General features: G+C 38.8%; 1 protein-coding gene and 1 long non-coding RNA gene across 2 annotated transcripts in view; one reads left to right on the plus strand and one right to left on the minus strand.

The window, feature by feature from the left end:
- The first annotated feature begins 1,256 nt into the window (after positions 1–1,256).
- LOC101740156 (synapsin) overlaps positions 1,257–24,647 on the plus strand; it is a 93,392-nt gene continuing 70,001 nt past the window's right edge. The window contains exons 1-8 of the mRNA XM_062675091.1: positions 1,257–1,265; positions 6,324–6,411; positions 7,761–7,887; positions 10,147–10,283; positions 13,108–13,311; positions 13,937–14,097; positions 21,755–21,840; positions 24,229–24,355. Of these exons, the coding sequence (XP_062531075.1) occupies positions 1,257–1,265; positions 6,324–6,411; positions 7,761–7,887; positions 10,147–10,283; positions 13,108–13,311; positions 13,937–14,097; positions 21,755–21,840; positions 24,229–24,355 (939 nt within the window). The remainder of the gene's footprint in view (positions 1,266–6,323; positions 6,412–7,760; positions 7,888–10,146; positions 10,284–13,107; positions 13,312–13,936; positions 14,098–21,754; positions 21,841–24,228; positions 24,356–24,647) is intronic.
- On the minus strand, positions 14,936–21,019 carry LOC134200976 (uncharacterized). Its single transcript, XR_009976114.1, has 2 exons — positions 20,754–21,019; positions 14,936–15,199 (listed from the first exon to the last, which is right to left on the minus strand). It is a non-coding gene; the product is annotated as an uncharacterized LOC134200976 (long non-coding RNA).

Raw genomic sequence — 24,647 nt, forward strand, 5'->3', positions numbered from 1 at the left:
CGCGAAAATTGTGTACTTCTGCTTTTCACGCCATCTGTTTAATGTAAGAGCAAACCATTGCAGCTTGTAGTTCTTGTAAGGTGTCTCTACTGTAGCGGATGGACGTTACCGCCCAAAATCAATACCGTAGGGTGGCGTGCGCTGACACTCAGTTCCCCATCAGTATTTCAGAAGGCATTCCCCTTGCTACCCACACTTTGCAGTCGTGAACACGCGTTTTGTGCTCTAGAAAAGAATTCACGCTTCACCGGAATCGTCCCGAATCCAGTAAGTTTATTTTCCTATTTCCTAGCATTATCGTCTACCGTAAAACCGAAAATCTAGAATGTGTTTACGGCTTTCTAATATATTTTCATTCATGAAACTGTCAGATTTCAGATGTGAACCTCAAAATGGGTACATAAATGTAACGATACGGGGTTAATTTATAGTAGGTTTATATATAGGACGATATGTATATAGGGCGGGGAACGTCCTCGTAGGGCGGGATTGCGAGTTTAAAGGCGACAAAATTGGTGATTAGGTTAAATCAAAACGCGGTGACGACGTTTTGGGTTAATTATTTTTTGAATTTAGTTTATGTAAAATAATTTAATTCTCTTAGATTGAATACAATAAATTTGGTCGAAAACTTTTGCCAAATACTTTGCCAACTTTTATATTGTTAGAAAAAAAAAACTAATATCATAAGAAGCTATTTGAAGATAGTCTTCAGAAAACTAATCCTAATCGGTTAGCTTTCGGAGATTTATCTACAAAGGGAACTTTGTATAAATTTTAAACTAAAGTTTGTTGGATTCATCATATGTTTTTTTATTTTTTTTTTTATTGCCTTTGTAGGCAGACGGGCATACGGCCCACCTGATGGTGAGTGGTTACCGTCGCCCATGGACTTCAGCAATGCCAGGGGCAGAGCCAAGCCGCTGCCTGTGTTTATTTCATAGACAACATTAGAATTTACTATTGTTAAACTCTCATAATTTTTCAAATTTAATTGATTTTGGCTTTCACCGAATCACTTAGGAATTTGAATAGTTTTTTTATAAACACAAGGGAATTATAAATATAACTGGGTATTGTGGTGGATAGGTTTTGATGCGCTTTGACGATAATCATTGCTTTTATGCCTACAAGGAATGAAGTTTGAACTTTAAATGCGTGTGCACAGCTATTCTCCAAATTCTTCATTTTAGATGTGAAATTTTGTAATGATTACCAACGAAAAAGATTATATGGGGTGTGGATTAAATAGAACAATGGTACAGGTTGGCTAGGACCAATTGAGATATGTCTCAATTTTTTTTTTATGTTGCATTTTCAATAATTTGGTTTTATAGAGGTACTTACACAACAAAAAAATAATTTTTGATTAATCATTACATCTACATATTTATGTATTTCTCAAAGCATTTTTTTGTTATATCGTGAACGTTTTCACGAAACGACGGTAAACGATGTTTAGGAAGCAATTATCCACTGTTCCAAGCGGACCGTAATGTTTATTGGCTCAAATGTAGGAGCTATAATAGTGTGGTCTCCCCCAGGGGGCGAATTCATTACGTCCGAAATATTAAACGATAACAATCGACGGCAATTTGTTTTCTGCTAATTTACGCAAACGATGATTTAGTTCAATTGATTTTTTCAAAATTGGAGCGTGTTTCGAGGCACCAAATGTCATGTATTTGCTAGAATTCAACACTCAACTCTCCGAATCGATTCTTGCGTAACAGAAAAGCGGCGGATAGACTTGGCTTTCAGCCAAAAGGTAGTTAACGATCTTTGTATACGACGTGACGAATATTAACAGTGTTTTATTATATTTCATCTATACCTGTAAACAAGATACGCTTACGGTGCTTAAAAGTACATACATACATATAGCAATTTGTTGATTTGAAACAAATCTTGTAGACTTCGTTTTAGTAGGCGCTGTTTCTGTTCGTGTGTTTTAAAGAATCGAATCCTTCTGTTCTTTTAGATGACAGTCCAAATCATTATCACTTCCTCTTTTATACGTTTTAATAATTTATTTCTTTGAACGTTTTTCATATTTAGCTAGTATTCTGAAAAAAAGTTCTTACCTCGTGAAAATTGCTTTGTTTGAGTTTACAGATAAAGGATTTTGCGTTTGTGAAGCGGTTTTGAAGTTTTCCTTTACGTCAAATCGAATTTTCCTTCTATTATAATCGATCCTTCTAAATATTATGAATGCGAAAGTGAACTTCTTCTTATGCTTTCGCATTTTAACAACTAGGTACACCGAATGATTTTTTTATCGCTTCTACTGATATACGAACTCGCGCCAACCTGGTATTAAGTAGTAACCGAAGCCTATAGACATCAACGATATAAATACTTATATCCAACTTGAGACTTGAATTCTAAGTCTCAGTCACGTCATTACGGATCCTCCTGATCCATTAACGGTGCTTTTAGGCACCACAAGCACCGGTCACCGTCCTCGTCGAACCCGTCGCTTGCGACGAAGGGCTCGACGAGCGAACTAACCCATAGACACAGCCCACTCAGTTTCTCGCCGGATCTTCTCAGTGGGTCGCGTTTCCGATCCGGTGGTAGATTCTGCGAAGCACTGCTCTTGCTAGGGTCAGTGTTAGCAACTCTCCAGTTGAGCCCCGCGAGCTCACTTACAAACGTTAGGGCGAAGCTGAAATAGCCTCTCAAGGCTATCAGCATAGGTAGGAAAAAAAAAAAGTCTCAGTTTTATAATATATCGGCTGCCCAGCCCTTCATATCGAAACGCACTGCCTCGTAGCAGAAATAGGTGGGGTAGCGATACCTACCCGAACGCCCTACCACCAGTAATTTATTAGACGCTATTTATTGTTTTTTTTTGGTGCGATGGTAAAAACGAGATGCCGGTATCATCTCGACCAATTCCTCAGAGCACTGTTTTTCTATATTATTGCGAGCGAAGCTATATTTTTTATATTAATAGATTACTGATTATAGGTTTACTGGTGGTAGGACCTCTTGTGAATCCGCACGGGTAGGTACTAGGTCTATTTCTGCCGTGAAGCAGTAATGCGTTTCAGTTTGAAGGGCGGGGCAGCCGTTGTAACTATACTGAGACCTTAGAACTTATATCTCAAGGTGAGTGGCACATTTACGTTGTATATGTCTATGGGCTCCAGTTACCACTTAACACCAGATGGGCTGTGAACTCGTCTACCCATCTAATCAATAAAAAAAAGCTGCATGTAAAAAAACTAGGAAATCTAATCTACATATTAATAAGCAAAGATAAAACAGTTTAATATATTCTTGTGAGTGATAATTAACAACCTATAATTATTAAAATAAATGGTTACCGTCGAAAGTAATCAAATGTGACTGATTGAATCAGATAAACTATTGATTATCTTGTTATAAGATTCAGTTTCGTCAAATTTATGTGTGAAAATTCCATTTTTTTTACGATTACATAAAGAAGGGGAGAGTAAAACGTACGTAATAAAAGAGTGCCAGTCAACGGCCTAGTAATGGATCAACCGCCGAAATACGAGGGTTGGTTGCGTAATGATTCACTGCTCGACGGAAAGAGACGAAGTAAATTGCTTCGGTCAACGAAGCAATGTATTAAAATCAGTGCTCTGTCAGTTTTGAAAGAACTTTTATTAAATCCAAGCTATTGTTTATTCAAGCTAAGCTAAGCTAAGAAAAAGCCGAAAGGCGCTTTTTCTTAGCACTTCGCCGACATGAGAACCCTCTTGTCGTGGCCGCTGGAAACTAACCTGTAGACCAAATGGTAAACAGTCGACGTCGCCCAAAACGTGGGTCGCGTTTCCGATCCGGTGGTAGATTCTGCGAAGCACTGCTCCTGCTAGGTCAGTGTTAGCATCACTCCGGTTTGAGCCCCGTGAGCTCACCTACTAGTTAAGGTATCAGCTTAAGTAGGAAATAACAAAAAAAAGCATTTCGACGAGCCAAAAGGACAAATCAAGTTTGTGAAAATATTGTGGCTCATAAACATCCGCTTTTTGTAAAAAACATATAATTTACGAATCGAACACAAATTATTAATTAATTTATCATACAATTTGACCTCTTGGGAGTAATGAGATGTGCTCACCGCGTGTGATCACCGCAGCCCATACGAATTCGAACTTGTGGCTCAGCAGTATCACATTCGTCAGTCATACGAAAGATCACTATTTCGGGACTAGACCTGTGTCGCATTTTCGGTTATTTTGTAACTTGAAACTTCTTATAAACTAGTGTTAGCTTGTTTGTTTCAAGGAAATATAATACAATAGTATCTTTATAATAAAAGTTTCATCTCTACAGTATTATTACTCAACTAATTCCTATAGTTTTAGGCTGTAAAAATAGAGTGTAATTGATTACAATCTTTTACATTTGATATCCTATTAAAACACGTTTTTGTATTAAAAGAAAAAAGGAACGAATGTCACGAAAAAGTACGATTTATCGCTCTGATAAATTTAGCCGAAGGGCGACAAAGGGTCGGGACATTATTACATATAGTATTATACATTTACAATAATAAAGAGGTTTAGGAGTATTGTTGTTAAGGAGTTTTGACACGATGACTTAGGATATAATAATCAGATCTATTATACAAGGAAAAGGAACCGAAATTAATTATAATGTGTCAACCGTTTCTCGAACAATACGGACATAATTTATTAAGGAACCTTCGAGAAATTAAAACATAGGGGTGAAAGGTTATTTATAATGAGCGACATTTCGTTTAATGCGACATTTATCTTTGTAATTAATAGTGCTTTTTATTTGGTACTAGCTGACCCGGCAAACTCCGTAGTGCCTCAATCGATTAAATAAAAGACCTAAAGTTTTGTATAAAATAAACTTAAAACAAACAAAAGGAATCCTTCCGACGGGGGACACATCAAAGGGAAAACCAAACTGTTATTTTTATTTATATTCCGAGCATTTTCATATTTATCTACCTTTTAAACCTTCTCTGAACTTGCACAAACAATTCAAGACCAAAATTAGCCAAATCGGTCCAGCCGTTCTCGAGTTTTAGCGAGACTAACGAACAGCAATCCATTTTTATATATATGTTAACGGAAATGTATGTAATCCGTTATTGTATACAATTCCTAGGAAATGTATGTAATTCCCAAAATCGCACGGAAATGTGTGAAATAAATTATATTATACTTATACATTACACATTTCCTAGGAAATCTATACATTTCCTAAATAGCAATCGGAAATGTAAAACATTTAAGATATTGGTGGGTACGCGGGGACAGTGGGACGAGTCTTGCACTACGGTCAGTTGCCAACTTGCAATCCACTGGAACCGGCCAGGGATTTAAGAAGTGCCTTTGTAAGAAAAACTGTGCTACATCAAGATGTCTGTGTTTTAAAAATAAAGTATTATGTACTTCCAAATGCCATTCGAGCTTACCCTGCAAAAATAAATAGCTATATGAACTGACAAAGTATTATAATATAAAGATTTACTTTTATACTTTGACATTTATAATTATTTAATTATCAGACTGATTACTTGCCAAATGAAAATTTGATTTTATAAGAATAAATATAAGTTGATTTTGTGATACGTTAAAAGTTAATAGATAGTTGATTTTAGAAGTTTTAATTAGTAAGATAATATGAATATATTATTATTATTTTACAGTATGACTGTTACCCGATTGTCTCAATAAGTGTTATATTAAAAAAATATTATTAACAACGTGTTTGATTACAGAAAGCATTTACTTTATACATTTCCTAATACGATATTGGAATTATATACAATTCCGAGGAAATTTATACATTTCCTAGGATATATATGCATTAAATAGTTTTTCAAACAATATTTTATACATTTCCTAAATAGTATCGGAATTGTATACATTTCCTAGGATTTGTATACAATTCCTTGATTTCATACATTTCCGGTAACATATATACTAGCGACCCGCCCTCGCTTCGCTTCGGAAACATTAAAACACACATGAAACCAAAAAATAAAAAATAAAAAAAGACAATGTCGGCTTCTAATGGAAAAAGATTTTTTCAAATCGGTCCAGTAGTTTCGGAGCCTATTCGAAACAAACAAATCTTTTCTCTTTATAATATTAGTATAGAAATAGATTAGTATCAACAGTTTGAAGTTTTTAATTGAACTACAATTAAGTTTATTCCATTCATATAGCTGAAGAAGTTCTTTTGTTATATTTTTTTCAAATTTTAATCTTTAAATATGGGATATATTACAGTTACAGTTTCAGTAGGTAATTACACTAGAAAGATATAAGTATGATTTAAATTAAGGGTACGGTTTTCTAAACAGGTAGCCTCCCCTTAGTTGCTTGTCATCAGAACACTTCGCTTGCTCCAATCCGATCATTGACGCTTACGATACTTCCGCAAAGATTTCCCGAGGTAAGTGAACTACGATTACAATATTCGTTTATATTATCAAACAGAATAATAAATAATCGCGTTGATTCTGAGCAACCATTTTGTTATATTTCAATTCAATAGGAATGTTAAAAGTTATTGTGTTAGATAGTGTTCTAGAATTTTCTTAAAGCTATATACAGTATAGTAAGGTTACTTAAGATGTACGTAATATTCCTTTCGCCTCTTTTGTAGATAAGTGTCTTCAAAATGGAATAACTGTGACATTTTTTTTTGTTTTTTTATCACAAGCTGAATAAGCGTACTGTTTACTCTACAATATCTTAAGAAGACTAAAGTAGAGTCTGGCTTATTGTATATTAAAATAAATAAATGCAGCAAATACAAAACATTAAACGCGAAATGTATGTACAATTGCCGAGTTTATGGTCAAAATCAGGCGGACAAGAATCTTCAAAAAAATACATTTAATGTGGTATTTACCGTTTGAAATTTAAAAAAAACAATAATATGATGACTATTAAGCACTTATTTTTATATAAGTTCTGTGTACATATATATACATATTATATAAATACCTATGATCAAGGCAATGGAAGGTCACCTTTATTTAGCGATCTAGGTTAAGACTAAATGTACTGATTTATAACATGCGTTCTCGCCCAGAGCTTACTTTATTTTCGAGTTGGGCTTAATAAGTTTAATGAGAAGATAAATTGCTACTGTCTGCTGTCTGTCAACGAAAATAATTAGATTTAAGATTCGAATTTCTGGCGTACTAAATTATCAGCTTTACATTGCCTTAAATTCTGAAAAGTTGTAGCCTATTTTGTAAGAGACCGCAAATTGATATAGAAAGTATATGACGTAGAAGTAAACAGAATCCGGACCTTTCGTTTATCGTTATATGTTGAGTAACGTCATCTGTCATTAGATACCGGGTAACTGGAATGCTCTGAAAACACTATTCGAATGTTCTAGTCCTCAGTGTTCCATTTGTATCGAGAGTGTTTGTTCTAATGGTGAATGTTCTCAACATAAGCAAGACTAGTCTAGATCATTCTCGAAACTTCTAGTTCTATCGGGAATGTTCTAGAAAATTGAAGCCATAATCGAAACCAGTATAAAAGCGTGATAATAATTATATAGGCGATAGAAAGAGAGTTCTATAGAAACGACGAACGGCTCGACTCAAGTTAATTGTCGTAATAACTGAATTTAAAATAAATTTGTGTTTCGGTGAAGAATTTTTGTTTATCCTGAGCTTCGGCTTGTAACAAATTTACATGTGTGTAACGTAAATTAATGATGCAAAAAATAATATTCCTGAAAAGGGAATACCGACCCGGCTAATTCAAATTAATATTCAGGGGACGTCAAAATAGAGCGGTCCGGGTGTCCTGGGATCTGTGGCCCGCAGGCCGCGACCACATCAACCCTGTCTTTCTCAAGCTTCCGCAGCTCTTTCACTTCCAATGTTAATTACTTGAAAAGAAGGTACGTATTTTAATAAATTAAATAAAAACGTGGGCTGTTGGTATTTCCTTTGATTTTCTGGAGTCGTTAATGTGTTTAAAACTACTCTACGTGTGAATATCGCTTTATTTGTATTTTAGTATTATTACTTATTTATATATATTATACGTTTTGAACAATATCCGTGGTCATGGACGGTCAATCATCCGTAAAAGTGGTTTTAATAATTAAAACTGTTATTCAATTTGCTTGTAATTTTCTTCTGTAATTTGCTTGCTATAAACACTCGAATTTCTTGCATGGTCTTTTTTCTTCTGTTTTAACTGTACTATTACTCTATGTGTATTGTTTCAGTTTATTTTTGAAATATATATGTATATAGTTTTGTTACCCTAAAATAAAAAAAAATTCTATGTTTAGGCGAAAGTCGTCTTAAAGTATTTTTACTGGGGGTAGAACCACTTGTGAGTCCGCGCGGGTAGGTACCACCGCTCTGCCTATTTCTGCCGTGAAGCAGTAATGCGTTTCGGTTTGAAGGGTGGGGCAGCCGTTGTAACTATACTTGAGACCCTAGAACGTATTTCTCAAGGTGGGTGGCGCATTTACGTCGTAGATGTCTATGGGCTCCAGTAACCACTTGCCAACACCAAGTGGGCTGTGAGCTCATCCACTCATCTAGAAAAAAAAAAAAAAACTAAGTAGTATTTGTGAACCAGAATTTACATGCTTTGTTTAGAAATAATTATAAATAAAAATGAATAAATATTTATGTCTTCACATTATGCGTATCTAAAGTTTGCTATTAAATTATTTAGAGCATTTATCTATTTAAGTATGTAAATTATTTAAAGTCTATCTACTGCTTTTATTTTTGTTTCTATAAATAGTGCTAATTTAATGCATTTCAGAATACGTATGATAAAAATGATATTATATCCGAGCGTGATATTTGGTGTTGAATGTATAATTTTGATTAATTTATTGTTGTAATTACTATACACAAAAAGTAAATGAAGCTCAACAACCTTTTCTAAAATAAAATACAGTTTTGTTAAATTATTTCACTTAATTACTTTAATAATTTTTTGTATTCATTAAAAGAGAAAATTTATGAGACGATTTATTGCGAGCTTAAGGCTTCGTCAAACAGAACGCGTACTTAGCGCAGCGTTTTAACGTCGCGCTCTTTTCATGTCACACAAATTGACTAGATGAGTCCAACGCTCCTTGACGCAACGCATTCACCAAATCATAGTGTCTTTCGATAGCAGTATGAAAATTTAAAAGTATTAAGTTGTCGAGTGATTCAGATGTGGCATTGTATAAGCATGAGTATTTTCTAACTAATTCTATCAATTTTTCGGGCATTATCCAGTATTCTAATACACATTCACTCGGACGCTAAATGAAATTTGTAAAAAATTACAACGCCTGACGTCAAAGCATCCTAACGCCGCGACAGAGCGTTGCGTACTTATAGCGCTGGCGCTCTGTTTGACAGTATATTACCATAGTAGTACAACAACATATCTCGGCGTCATAGCGCGCCGTCAGTTTAACGCTCTAACGCGCGCTAAGTACGCGTTCTGTTTGACGAAGCCTTTAATGGTTTCCGCAAATTTGTGGCACTGCCGTTGACGAAATTCGCTTCACCGCTGCTTCCTCCACCCCTCGTCCGCACTAATTCAACCTGGCATCCCACCACACCCCTCCACATACCGTGTAACACTCATGAATAATAAGACCGATCGCCAAGATTGTTAATTGTTGTGTTCATTCGCTATAATAGCTACAACAACGGAATTAATCCCTCAATGCATGTAGCTTCGAAGTCTATGTCGTATTCGCAATTCGATGTTGCTGCTTGATATAAATAAGCAATTTGATGACTTTTAAAATGGATAAAGTAGGGTTATATGCACATGTATATTTATTACTGTTCTTTTTTTATTCTGCGATAAAAAGATAAATGTTCTGTATGTTATGATTGTCTGACAGAGCTTAGTGAATTTAATTTAAAATGATTACATCAATTGATTTATTAAGATACTTAATACTTTAAGTATTTTCAATTAAACTGTAAATTTTGTCGATGATCGTATCGTTCAATTAATGATACAATATTTTCTCAATGATGAAGATTAGTTCTTTATATTTAATAGATAACTTTGGTAGGATTAAAAGTTATAGGTGTAAAATCGTGAGTGGCTACATAGTGTGTGTCGGTTTTGTCCCTCCTGTACGTGTCCCTGTTTGGTGGCGTGGCGGTGGGGCGCGTAGTTCAGTGGAGGCATTGCGCAGATTCAGCTCCGGTGATCTGCAGTCGGAGTGCGATGAGGGCGAGGTGGACCCTTACACGGGCCGCGCGGCCACCACTAGTCAACCCAAGCCGCAAGCTCAAAAGCCCACGTCGCAGGGTAAGTCTTAATAATTGAAACTATATAAAAATACTAGACGATAACCGGTTTTTTTTGATAATTTGTGTTTTTTAGAAATTATATTTAAATACGAATTACATATTGATAAAATGATGAAATATTCGAAGATCGTTTAGGCATTTTTCAGTGGCTTCGGGTGGCATAACAACGCCATCTGCTGAAATAGCTTTAGTGTTATTGTGTTTTTAAAGCAGTTAGTTGCTCTCAATTATGAAAAATAGTATTATTATTCGCCAACAGATGTCGGGAAGAGTATATACAACATTTTAAATAAAACAACATTTTCTGAATATAAATCGTAGCTAGATCGATTTATCGCCCCTGAAATCCCCTGTATACTAAAATTTATCGAGATTCAGATTATATATATGTCAGCACACGTCAGGGATGGCTGAGCGGTAGGTTCCGTCATCACTCGTATTTGATTGAACACAGTTTATAAAAAGTCAATAAAACCTTTTGAATAATAATTATTGAAACTCAACACACACAACTTTCACAATGACAGGATAAACCGACAGTTTCGTTGCACATACCGACAGACCGACTGACCGACTGACTGACTGACAGAGACTCACTGACTAAGACGGACGGAATTACTGTCTGACACGGAATGCCACGACTCTGTCCACGTACCGCCATTTTATACTGTGGCGTTACGGAGTCTACCCTTCATTTTGTGATATTTATCAAAACAACATTTCATCATTTAAAATAATAATCAAAACCACCGTCTTAATATTACTAAAAGTCGTTATCCACGACATATATAACAATTGCTCGTTTAAGGATATAAGATTATTATTATTGGAAAAAGTTTGAGGTTGTAATGAAACAGCGATCTAAAAAAGCGATTACACGAAAATTACTGGTGGTAGGACCTCTTGTGAGTCCGCGCGTGTAGGTACCACCACCCTACCTATTTGTGCCGTGAAGCAGTGATGCGTTTCGATTTGAAGGGCGGAGCAGCCGTTGTAACTATAATGAGACCTTAATCTCAAGGTAGGTGGCGCATTTACGTTGTGGATGTCTATGGGCTCCAGTAACCACTTAACACCAGGCGGGCTGTCTACCAATCTAAGCAATAAATAAAAAAAGACAGGTATTATATGTAATTCCCTTTTTTTTTGACCGTGTAAGCGGGCGACCATATGGCCCACCCGATGATGAGTAGACGTCAGCAATGCCAGGGGCATAGCTAAGTCGCTGCCTACCATTAACCATCACCATTTCCGTAGAAATAAACTATTTCAAGTATACTGAGTAGCTTTATCAATATTTAGAATATAGCAACTGATGGATTGAAGCTTGGTCGTCGTCGCTTTAAAAATGAAACGCCTGCCGTACTCGTATCGCAAGGCCCTGTTTTAAAATCCCGCAGGCAGATATTAAATTTCTTAAGGATATGCGTACTTAAGTCCAGCTCACGAAGGACACCATCACGGCACTATCGTCTTTTCTATTTTTACCGCGAATCAGTTCTGCATTCCGATTTAAAGTATGGGTGTAGATAGCTTAGAAGCTATAAAAATGACTAACCTTATTGCCAGAACTTAGAATGATGTAACATATTCTTCCACCTAAATGATTACTAGTTTTGGTTTTAACCCAGATTCGAATTTCAGCTTTTCATTGGGATGTAAACTTTTTCTTACAATCTCTTTTTTTAAATTATTCTTGAGAATATTGTGAAAATTAATTAACGAATCATGTTTAATTCAATTAATTAAATAAACATCTCGTAATTGCAGGTTTTCTTATTTGGACACAAAATTTCAATTACTTTGTTTTCAATTACTAACTTAATACCTTTGAGTCAGGAAACATGATGTTTTACTTATTACTGCGGTTTAACTTTGTCGATAAATAATTCGAAAACCATTTCCATGGTCAAGCCATATTTCATTTATGTACATGTTTTTTTTTTTTATTGCTTAGATGGGTGGACGAGCTCACAGCCCACCTGATGTTAAGTGATTACTGAAGCCCATAGACATCTACAACGTAAATGCGCTACCCACCATGAGATATAAGTTCTAAGGTCTCAGTATAGTTACAACGGCTGCCCCACCCTTCAAACCGAAACGCATTACTGCTTCACGGCGGAAATAGGCGAGGTGGTGGTACCTACCCGTGCAGACTCCCAAGAGGTCCTACCACCAGTGATTACGCAAATTATAATTTTGCGGGTTCTTTGAACAAATCCTTCGAAAACAATTATTTCAACAAAATTTTTAATAGATTCCAATGTTCGCCCAATTACTGAAACTCGACAGTAATTACTGATACCCCGAGACTTAAATTTATTAATGTATTATTTTATCGTATTCATTTTGAAAATAAAGGTATTTTTATCATCAACATCAACAGCTACTAAGAAAAAGGAAACTCGTTAACGAACAGAAGAGAAAATAGTACCTCACTGTTCTATCTTTGCCCATTTTAAAATAATTTTTTTCAAAGACAATAAATTGTGCATATTTTTCGGACATGAGACTTTCACTTTCACATAATCTTATTTAGATTATTTCATTGTCGTACTATTGGAGAACAAAATGTATTTGTATAGGACCGTAACTTTATTTGGGGCAATTCAATTTGACGAGTTTCTTATTCAATTCAATTTACGACCTATAGGATAAAATGAAATAAAAATACCATTGGAAATAAAGGAAACCTCAACCCGTTTATTTAAATTTAAATATGTTTTTACGTGCAATTTTTTAATATTAATTGTTTTGGAAATTTCAATTTATCAGTGACAATTTGTAAGTAGATGTAAATAAGATTAATTTTTAACTAGCGACTGGAGGCAGCTTGGGAGGCTCGTCCGGACCTCCGCCAGCGCCGTCTGCTGCAGCAGCTGGTGGGGACCTCTCTCTTAATTTGCGAGGCGGCTCTAGGGGTACATCAGCGCCATCTTCCCCCGCCAAATCTAGAGAGTCCTTGTTGCAACGGGTACAATCTCTCACAGGCGCCGCTCGTGATCAAGGCGCTAATTTACTCGGTGAGCACTACAATTTCAAGACACTAATTACCTATATCATTTATCCCATTTACAATGTTAAATTATGTTATTTATGTAAATAAGCCTTTTTATTATTAATTATTTATAATAATATGCTTGTGTATTTTTCGATAGCTTGATGTCTAAGAGTAAACACTTACACGGTCTGCGGAGGGACTTCGATTCCCTCTGTATTTTGTACCGTATGTTCCATGGGGAGTGCTCTGAGGAATTGTTCGAGATGATACCGTCATCTCATTTTTACCATAGCACCGCCCGCCACCGGAGTAGAGTTCATCGATACTACCTGGAGCCACTGCGGTCAACCACAGTGCGTGGATGACCGCAGTGGCTGGACCGCAGAGGTCTTTTTGTTACGTACTATCCGGCTATGGAATGAGCTCCCCTCCACGGTGTTTTCCGAGCGCTATGACATGTCCTTCTTCAAACGAGGCTTGTGTAGAGTATTAAGCTGTAGGCAGCGGCTTGACTGTACCCCTAGCATTACTGAAGTCCATGGGTGACGGTAACTACTCACCATCAGGTGGGCCCTATGCTCGTCTGCCTATAAGGGCAATAAAAAAAATACATGTGTTCTCATATTAAAGCTTATCGTACGATTTAGGAAGTGTAACATCGGTAGCGTCAGTGGGCCGTGGTTACAACCGAGACCGATGTGTGACGTTGCTTGTGGTGGACGATCAAAATACCGACTGGTCCAAGTACTTTAGAGGTCGGAGGCTGCCGGGAGAATGGGACATCCGCGTGGAACAGGCGGAATTCAGGGTACGCAAATTTTTGCAAGGTCCAAGAAACTATATCGGAACAACTAATGAAATAGTCTTGAACAGTTGTTTCTCATTGTTGAAGTCACTCTAGATTCACGTGAATATAATCTCAGGATTAAGCGTCCATATAAGTTTGAAATCACAAAAAATCCGACACCAACGAAGCGTGTTGACACACGACAATGGTAAGCAATGCGACGTTTCTATGGTACCGGAATTCCTGCACGCGTCATCAATAGCAGCCACAACTATTGTCGTGTGAAAAGCATTCTGTTTAAGTACAAGCCCACGTAATGTAGTCTAGCCTGTAGTACAGACAATGGTGCTAAAAAACTCAGGTTTATTATTAAGAATGTAGATTATTTAACAAAGTTACTGCTATTCAAAGCAAGTCACTATAATATTAATATATAGGTGGCGTGTCAATGTTCTCTGTTTACCTCGGTGCCTCGGGTTATTAATAATTTCTTACGTTTAACCTCCCTTCAGGGGCGCGTGAAAATCTCTTTATTTATACAAAAAAAAGTAATTTTATGTAAATACATTTCGTACGACTTTAAGGTTTAATATTAACAAAGTTACAGGTTTGTCGTAAAAATGTGTATTTTAAAATGCTAGCCAGATATTTAGTACCTTCGCTAATCATAATTAAAACTTTAGCGGAACGACTACCTGACCTAATGGAAGTTTTATGTGCTAGAGGGTGTTTCGTTGGGAATACTAGCTGTATGTGAGACGTTAGTTCCCGGCTCGGTAGTATGTTTTAGCCGGTTATCGTCGCGACACACACACTGGGTCTGGACAAACCAATCGATCCCTGGTCGGGGATGGCTACGGAACTTGCCCAGCAAGGTATCCTAGGTCCCCGATGTACGTCTAGGATTCAACAAATAGTGTAAATGCACATACGCACCTGGGACTGCCACACGGAGCTCCTGGACGCGTGCACTGTTCTAGAATCACTAGGCCTTGTTGATGTATTATAATTTAACTTCACCCGCGGTCGTCGATTTCGGTTAAGTTTAAATGTTCTAGATTCGGTTGCGTGTTGCTCGGCTCCCGTTCGTAATCGATGTGTGTGTGCATGCGATGTAGCTTCGCTGTCATTTGATGGATCCGAACGTGGAGATCGATTGGCGTTGTAAAATGTCAGATTTAAAATTTGCCGCGAAGACGGCACATACCGCCCACCAAAATACAAGTCATTGGATTTTCCACTAAGTTAAATGATAAAATGAAAACTAAAGAAATTACTAAAGAAACCTACATCTAAATTAAATTAAAGACAATATAATTTTAATAAATTTAGAATTTTAGTTAATCAGAATAAATAGGTAGGGGAGCTAACTTTGTTAATGGCCTAGTGTAGAATTTGCCATTGGCTGTACGGACAGTGGCAATACGAACCACGCCATCAGGGCTGGCGTGAAGCTTGGAGACACGAGCTAAAGGCCAGTGCAACGGCATTGTACTTTCACTCTTAATCAGTACAACAGAACCATCATTCAAAGTTTCGCCCCTTTTGTTCCACTTTGCTCTCTGAGTTAGGGAATGCAGATACTCGGACTTCCAGCGTTGCCAGAAATGCCGCTGGAAACGTTGAATCAATTGCCAGCGATTCAATCTAGACATCTGATCATCCAACAAGTTAGAATCTGGAACGGCGGTAAGTGGTTCCAGAACCAAGAAATGTCCCGGCGTTAAAACGTTCAAATCGTTAGGATCTGAACTCAAAGAGCAAAGCGGCCGAGAATTTAGCAAAGCTTCGATTTGAACGAAAAGTGTTGTTAACTCTTCGAACGTTAAAGTTTGATTACCTATAATACGATGTAAGTGAGTTTTAGCTGCTTTAATTTGTATTTCCCATACACCTCCGAAATGTGGAGCAGAAGGGGGATTGAATTTAAATTCAATGTTTTGAGACTCAGAAGCAGAATGCATATAAAGATTAAGGATCTTCTGAGCTCCAATAAAATTCGTACCACAATCGGAGTGTATAACATTCACCCTACCGCGTCTCCCAACAAAACGGCGCAGGGCAGCAATAAAGGCTTCGGACGAGAGCTCTTTAACCACTTCCAAATGAACTGCTTTGGTACTAAAACATACGAATAGGCACAAATAGGCCTTACCGATTTTGGCACCGCGATGCTTACCGAGTTTGATTTGGAATGGACCTGCGTAGTCCACGCCAACAATAGAGAATGGTTTGACTTGATTCACACGAGAAGCCGGCAAGTCACTCATGAATGGTTCCAATAATTTCGGATTATTTTTATAACACGAAACACATTTTGACAAGCAATGACGAATAGCACGTTTAGAAGAGAATACCCAAAACAGCTGCATCAAAAGATATTGTGTCGTTCCCAACCCAGGATGACAATTCTCTTTGTGAATTGCTTCGATGATCATGTATGTGAACCTAGAATGACGCGGCAACAGAGCAGGATGCTTGTGACTAAACTCAAGACCAGAACGAGACAAACGGCCGCCCACCCTGACAACTCCTTGGTCGTCCAGGAATGGATTGAGTTTTCTCCACGGTTTAGGTAATGGTACACCATTCTCGAGCTTACGAATTTCATCCTGAAAGTTGAGAAATTGAATTCGCTTGGTAATCGTCATCAGGGCCCCATGAAGTTCTGCACGACCTAAAAAGGTACCCGGAACACGTGTCTGTTTTTTGTTAGCATTTCTGATAAAACGAAGACAATAACCAATAATACGTTGAACCTTACGAATTGATGAAAACCTTTCGAGCAAAGAATCGATAAAGTTAGGTTCATCATTCACGACCAACGAAAAACAGCGTTCCTCGGCAAGCATATCAGTCTCGTTCACCTCGAGACCGGAATTTGAAGGCCATGAAGATGAAGGTTGCCGAAGCCAGCTCGGTCCCGCCCACCATAACTCACTCTGGAGTAGGTCGCTCGGACACATACCGCGGGAAGCTATGTCCGTAGGATTTTCATTAGAGCGCACGTGATTCCAGTGAGTTTCGGGGACAGTTTCTTGGATATGACTAACCCTATTAGCAACAAATGTTTTCCAACGCGAGGAATGGCCACGAATCCATGACAGAGTTACCGTTGAATCTGACCAAGCAAATGTATCAGAAAGCGGAAGTAACGGTACATACACTTCTTTTACGAATTTGAGCAGGTCAGCGAGCAGAACCGCAGCGCAGAGCTCTAGTCTCGGCAATGAAACTCTCTTAATTGGGGCCACGCGAGACTTAGCATATAAAAGGATACTCCTATGACCATTATGTAAGTAGTCCAGCATGAAGTCCGAATACTGCTGATGAAGGTTTGGACTTGAAAGAAGTCTTCGTTCCAATGAATGGAATCTTCGCAATGTATTTTCACGCGAACCCGGAAAGTGTAACTCCCTCTGCCTAAACGGCAAAGAAACGATGTACCTGCCAGATGTATCTCGAGCGTGGGTTTCAGTGTAAAGTTTCTCACATCGCTGCTCGTCTGGCGTTAGAACTGATGAATTAGGTATGACTTCCAACTCCTACAGTCTCCTCAATTCCTCATGGAGAGGAGGATCGTGCTCTCTTACAAAAAAAGAATTTGAGTGTTTTGTCTCATCCCTGCATTTGACACTTCCCATCAGGATCCATCCGAAGATGGTGTTCAAGGCTGATGGTTCATGAGGACTACCTGAAATATTTCCGGGCAGTAACAGCGTTGAAAACATTTCAGCACCGATAAGCAGATCGATTGGTCCAGGCTTATTATAATTCGGATCTGCGAGTCGCAAATTACGTAGGTGTTCGCATGAAGAAAGATCAAGACGAGCAGTGGGCATTTGTGCACAAATAGATGGTAAGATGAGAGCCGTTAAATTAAATAAATTCTTTTGATGAACTCCGAGTTGAAGCTCCACCATTCCAGTCACTGACGTCGATGATTGTCCCAAGCCACAAACATTTCGCGAAGTTTGCTTAGGCTTTAAGCCCAATCGTTCCATAGCTTGATTAGAAATGAAATGTGACTGACTACCAGGGTCAATGAGTGCGCGAAGAGTATGAAAGTGACCAGATGAGTCACGCACTTCAACGTTAGCAGTAGCCAGCAGAACTACAGAGCTACCATTCATGTTTGTAAAAGCCTGCGTTTGTGGCTCTTGACTAGAAGACGGTGGCAGTCGATTAATCGATGAATGACTCTTGGTCACGTCCTCGTGGACAGTGTCACAGAAATCTCTGTGGAGAAGCGTGTGATGGTTCTGTCTACAAATTTTACATCTGAAGATAGATTTACAATTTTTTAATTGATGCGAGGCGCGTAAGCAATTGAAACACCATCGATGAAGCTTCGCATGATTGTATCTATCATCTACCGATTTTTGTGAAAATGATTCGCAAGAGACTATAGTGTGCTCACCATCACAGTACGAGCACTTGAGTGTCGGTGGAGTAGAATTTACTACGGTAGTTGGTGTCAGCATATCCTTAGAATCGTTCTTCTTCGGTGGGGTGTTTGATAAAAAAGTAGAAACCGGTTTTTTATTGAATGAAACGACGTTATGAATCGCAGCAGAACGTGGCTTATCCGGAGCAGGACGATTATGAACAAAGAAGTGGCCATCGCGTATAAGGGCTTCGCATTTGTTTTGTAAAAACCGCTTAAGGTCGTTGAAGGCTGGCAACTCAGAATCTGAAAATTGTATTTCAAAAGCACGACGAGTGTTTGAGTCCAGCTTTGAAAGAACTAAGTAGCTAAGTATAAAATCCCAACTGTCAGTCGGCAGGTTTAACCCTTTCAATATCGATAAATTTTCGTTAAACAAATCAAGACTACGTCGAAAGTCAGATGGAGAATTTAATTTTAAATTTACATTAAGTATTTCTTTCCAACAGGTGAAAGCTAAATCACGCTTATTTTGATAACGATCAATCAATGTTTGATAAGCCTCCTGATAGAATTTCCCTTCATAAGGGAAGGAGCGTATGAGTGCCACGGCATCTCCAGACAAACTTGATATTAGATAATGCATACGCTCTGAGTCCGTAAGTGTTGCGTTGTTATGAATGAGGGAGTGGAATACGTCATGGAATTTAGGCCAACCTTTTATTTCACCTGAAAACTGCGGTACAGAAATTTTAGGAAGTTTTATGTTGTGACTTGTTACTTTGGAAGATTCTAGCGAAGTGTTCAATTCACTACCCGTTTTGATAGTCAACTGCCGATATATAGAAAGAATCTCCATATAAATATCATCAAATTCCATGCGAAGCAGGTCCTCAGCCTCCTCATCGCAACTGTCTATCAGTGATATAATGTCACCGTATGCAGCCTCAAAGGCACTAACAACTTTTTTTACTTCCGGAAAACAAGCAAGGAAGGTGTTACATTGTTCCGAATCATATTTAGCCGCTCGGGCAATAACTAAGGTTTTCTTTAATCGATTTAAAGATAAAGTACGCTTCCGTCGCAATACTGGTAGGTCCTGAACCGAAATTTCATCTGTGTCCATCGACCTCGATTTACTTTTCTTAAGTACTGCACACGATACCTTCCGTTTCACGGAATGTGACATTCTTAATCGGAGCTACTATTTTATTTCAATTAAATTCAAAAAATAAAACAAAAAAATAAAAAATTAGAAAATAAGTACTTTGAATATTTGAAGGAAAATAAACGATTAATGTAAAATGTTTTTGTAATGTAAAATGTTTTGTAATTACGCAACCAATACAAAAGGATAAAACTACAAGATCAATAACCCATTTGCAATTGAATAACTCAGGTAAAAGATGACGTATGTGTTCGTATACCTGAGTTGTAAGTATTAGAATAATATCGCAAACACAAAGAACCGTAATCACCAAACGATATTTATAGGTAGGTAGGTAGTACGGAAACGAAAAATGAATAAAATAAAAATTCACAAAGTAACTCATTAATTTGTCAATACGTGGACGGTATTTGATCGTGACAAAACAAGATTGGTATAGGTTTAGATTTAAATTTAAATGTTTTAAAATTAAACCAAACGTGATATTATTTAAAATCGGTATTAGCACAACAATTATATTTATGAGAATATAACTTTGTACCAAGATACATAATTAACTAATGGGCGAACAATGCAGCGTTATACGTTCAACAAACGAAGACGGAGGGTATCCTCGTAAAGTGGACGACAATTAATCTAGAATTATTTATTAGATTCTCTTTTACGTTTAATATAATGAATTTTACAAATTAATGCACTGAAGAGAATGAAGTACATACACCGTTATGATATTTGATTGTATGCACAGCGTTACGGATTGCAATTAATTTGCACAGTGGATTGATGACGTGATTCGTATTGTCTTAGGCCTAATGAAATTGATCGTAATATAATTAAGAAAGCGGTTAAAAAGTAGTTACGTTAAATACTAGTTAAATTTAAAAACTTGTATTTTGCTGTGACGGTAGATTTCCCGGGTTTCGGCACCATAAAATGTATGTGAGACGTTAGTTCCCGGCTCGGTAGTATGTTTTAGCCGGTTATCGTCGCGACACACACACTGGGTCTGGACAAACCAATCGATCCCTGGTCGGGGATGGCTACGGAACTTGCCCAGCAAGGTATCCTAGGTCCCCGATGTACGTCTAGGATTCAACAAATAGTGTAAATGCACATACGCACCTGGGACTGCCACACGGAGCTCCTGGACGCGTGCACTGTTCTAGAATCACTAGGCCTTGTTGATGTATTATAATTTAACTTCACCCGCGGTCGTCGATTTCGGTTAAGTTTAAATGTTCTAGATTCGGTTGCGTGTTGCTCGGCTCCCGTTCGTAATCGATGTGTGTGTGCATGCGATGTAGCTTCGCTGTCATTTGATGGATCCGAACGTGGAGATCGATTGGCGTTGTAAAATGTCAGATTTAAAATTTGCCGCGAAGACGGCACACTAGCAGTGAACTATAATGATCTGTAGTTAAATTTTTTAGTAAAAAATATAGCGTGGAAATATCATTTAACAGTTTCATGACCGAGATTATCCTTAAATAAGTCTTCTTGAAATAGTTGAAGCATTATTAGGTTATGCGGCGACTCCCTAGTCACAGTACTCAACATTTTATCCGACAGTTCCATAATAACTAGCAGATTACTGGTGGTAGAACCATTTGTGAGTCCGCACGGGTAGGTACCACCACCCTGCCTATTTCTGCCGTGAAGCAGTAATGCGTTTCGGTTTGAAGGGTGGAGCAGCCGTCGTAACTATACTGAGACCTTAGAACTTATATCTCAAGGTGGGTGGCGCATTTACGTCGTAGATGTCTATGGGCTCCAGTAACAACTTAACACCAGGTGGGCTGTGAGCTCGTCCAACCATCTAAGCAATAAATAAATAAAAAGATGTCTATGGGCTCCGGTAACCACTTAACATCGGGTGGGCTGTGAGCTCGTCCACCCATCTAAGCAATAAATAAAAAAACATTTATGGTATTATATGAAGCGACTGCCGTCTGACCTCCAAAACGCTGATGGGAACCACTTTCGCCAGAGCCTCGTTAGTCATCCAGCAGGAATGCCGAAGACCGGGGAAAGTGGAGGAGTTTAAGTATGAAAGTGGACCCTAGAACTAGACCGAGAAGACGCTAGAAGAAGAAGATTATGATTAATGAAATAATTTTTAATAGGAACTCTCAGTAACTGCGAACTCGGATGGAGCCAACGTTTCCATGGCGGTGTACCGTAGTGGTACGAAAGTGACACGATGTTTCAAGTAAGTGTGTGATTAGTAATTATTTTTATTCAATATATATTTTCTTAGAATCTTCGTGGACTAAAACCGTTTGAAATACATAAAATTCACGTTGAGATCGAAAACATCGTCTGCTTTCACTTTTCTGTCAATTTAAATTTAAAAATCATTTAAACATTCATTAGATATACCGAAAAATACAGATCAAACTTTCTTTCGAATACTTTTAAACTCGTTTACGTTTGTCTCCATTGATCAGAGAATATGGATAGTTTCAAGCTTCTGAGTTTTCAGAGACCTCACACCTCTTTGTGGGTTTTGCCATATGTTTTTTCATCGGCCGTGCGTTTCATGTTATTGCAAAACTGTATTCTGTTGCCATAACACGAAACATAATTTTCTTTTATTGCGTAGATGGGTGGACGAGCTCACAGCCCTCCTGGTGTTAAGTGATTACTGGAGCCCATGGACATCTATAACATAAATGCGCCACCCAACTTGAGATATAAGTTCTAAGGTCTCAAGTATACAACTGCTGCCCCACCCTTCAAACCGAAACGCATTACTGCTTCACGGCAGAAATAGGCATTTTTCCTCTGCTGATCCTGACGTCTGTGCGGATCGTCTTAAAGACGTGGTGCTCCAGGGGATGGATTTGTTTATCCCCTCCTCTGAAGTGCCCGTTGGGGGTCGCAGCAGACCCTGGTATAACAATGCCAGCAGGGATGCTGCACACCTCAAGCGGTCCGCATACGTTGCATGGGATGATGCCAGGAGACGTCGGGATCCTAACATCTCAGAGGAAAGGCGGAAATATAACGCCGCTTCCAGGTCCTACAAGAAGGTTATTGTCAGGGCGAAATCGGAGCACGTTGCTAGAATTGGCGAGCGACTGAAAAGCTATCCCTCTGGGAGCCGTGCTTTTTGGTCGCTCGCCAAAGCTGCAGAAGGAAACTTTTGCAGGTCTAGTCTCCCACCACTACGCAAGTCCGATGACAGTCTGGCCCATAGTGCGAAAGAGAAGGCTGACCTTCTGATCAAACTCTTCACCTCGAACTCGACTGTGGACGACGGGGGTGCCACACCACCGAACATCCCCCGGTGTGATAGTTCCCTGCCGGAGATCTGCTTTACACAGTGCGCATTCAGGCGGGAACTCCGACTCCTGGACGTCCATAAGTCGAGTGGGCCAGACGGCATCCCTGCAGTGGTTCTGAAAACGTGCGCCCCTGAACTGACGCCTGCGCTAACGCGTTTGTATCGCCTCTCTTATTGCGCTAACAGGGTTCCGTCTTCATGGAAGACCGCCCACGTCCACCCTATCCCCAAGATGGGTGACCGGTCGGACGGAGGGAGACGATCAAAACTTGACGTCTGAAGTGGAGAACTCTCTGGGGCGAGTCTCCAAATGGGGTGAATTGAACTTGGTTCAATTCAACCCGTTAAAGACACAAGTTTGCGCGTTCACTGCGAAGAAGGACCCCTTTGTCATGGCGCCGCAATTCCAAGGAGTATCCCTGCAACCTTCTGAGAGTATCGGGATACTTGGGGTCGACATTTCGAGCGATGTCCAGTTTCGGAGTCATTTGGAAGGCAAAGCCAAGTTGGCGTCCAAAATGCTGGGAGTCCTCAATAGAGCGAAGCGGTACTTCACGCCTGGACAAAGGCTTTTGCTTTATAAAGCACAAGTCCGGCCTCGGTGGAGTACTGCTCCCAGCTCTGGGCCGGGGCTTCCAAATACCAGCTTCTTCCATTTGACTCCATACAGAGGAGGGCCGTTCGGATTGTCGATAATCCCATTCTCACGGATCGTTTGGAACATCTGGGTCTGCGGAGGGACTTCGGTTCCCTCTGTATTTTGTATCGTATGTTCCATGGGGAGTGCTCTGAGGAATTATTCGAGATGATACCGGCATCTCGTTTTTACCATCGCACCACCCGCCACCGGAGTAGAGTTCATCCATACTACCTGGAGCCACTGCGGTCATCCACAGTGCGTTTCCAGAGATCTTTTTTGCCACGTACCATCCGGCTATGGAACCCCTCCACGGTGTTTCCCGAGCGCTATGACATGTCCTTCTTCAAACGAAGCTTGTGGAGAGTATTAAGCGGTAGGCAGCGGCTTGGCTCTGCCCCTGGCATTGCTGAAGTCCATGGGCGACGGTAACCACTCACCATCAGGTGGGCCGTATGCTCGTCTGCCTACAAGGCAATAAAAAAACGTGCGGACTCACAAGAGGTCCACCAGTAGATGGATAGTTAGAGGAGATAACGCTATTGTAAAAAGTTTACATCTGTAAACTAAAACTGAATAATAGGACATCCGTCCGACAATGTGTGTTATATTTTCAGTTCTGATAAACCTTACGTGTTAATTTTATAATTCCTAATATCTTCGATCTACTTTAGGCCTGACTTCGTGCTGGTGAGGCAAAACGTACGTGACGCTGGCGCGGATCATCGCGCTCTACTGCTTGGACTCAAGTTCGGAGGAGTTCCTTCCATCAACAGCCTCAACTCAATTTACCATTTCCAAGTAAGTTTACCTAAATCTTGTATGACTTGAGATACAAAACATCCCAGAGTAGAAACTTTATCAGGGATATGTAATAAATTATCGCATTATAAGCGTCAGGTGTTTTCATATTTATCATCGTAGTGTGAACTTATTTATTTTACTTAATTACTCATTTAATTCGTAAAATCGGCAGCGACAAAATTATTTTAAAGATAATCTCCCGTTACATTACTGCGCTTGAGTATTTATAGTAAATTAAGAAAATACATTTTCATTTTGAGATTCATATTTAAATTTATCACTGAATAGA

The sequence above is a fragment of the Bombyx mori genome, chromosome 22, assembly GCF_030269925.1.
Source record: "Bombyx mori chromosome 22, ASM3026992v2".
Lineage (NCBI taxonomy): Eukaryota > Metazoa > Arthropoda > Insecta > Lepidoptera > Bombycidae > Bombyx > Bombyx mori.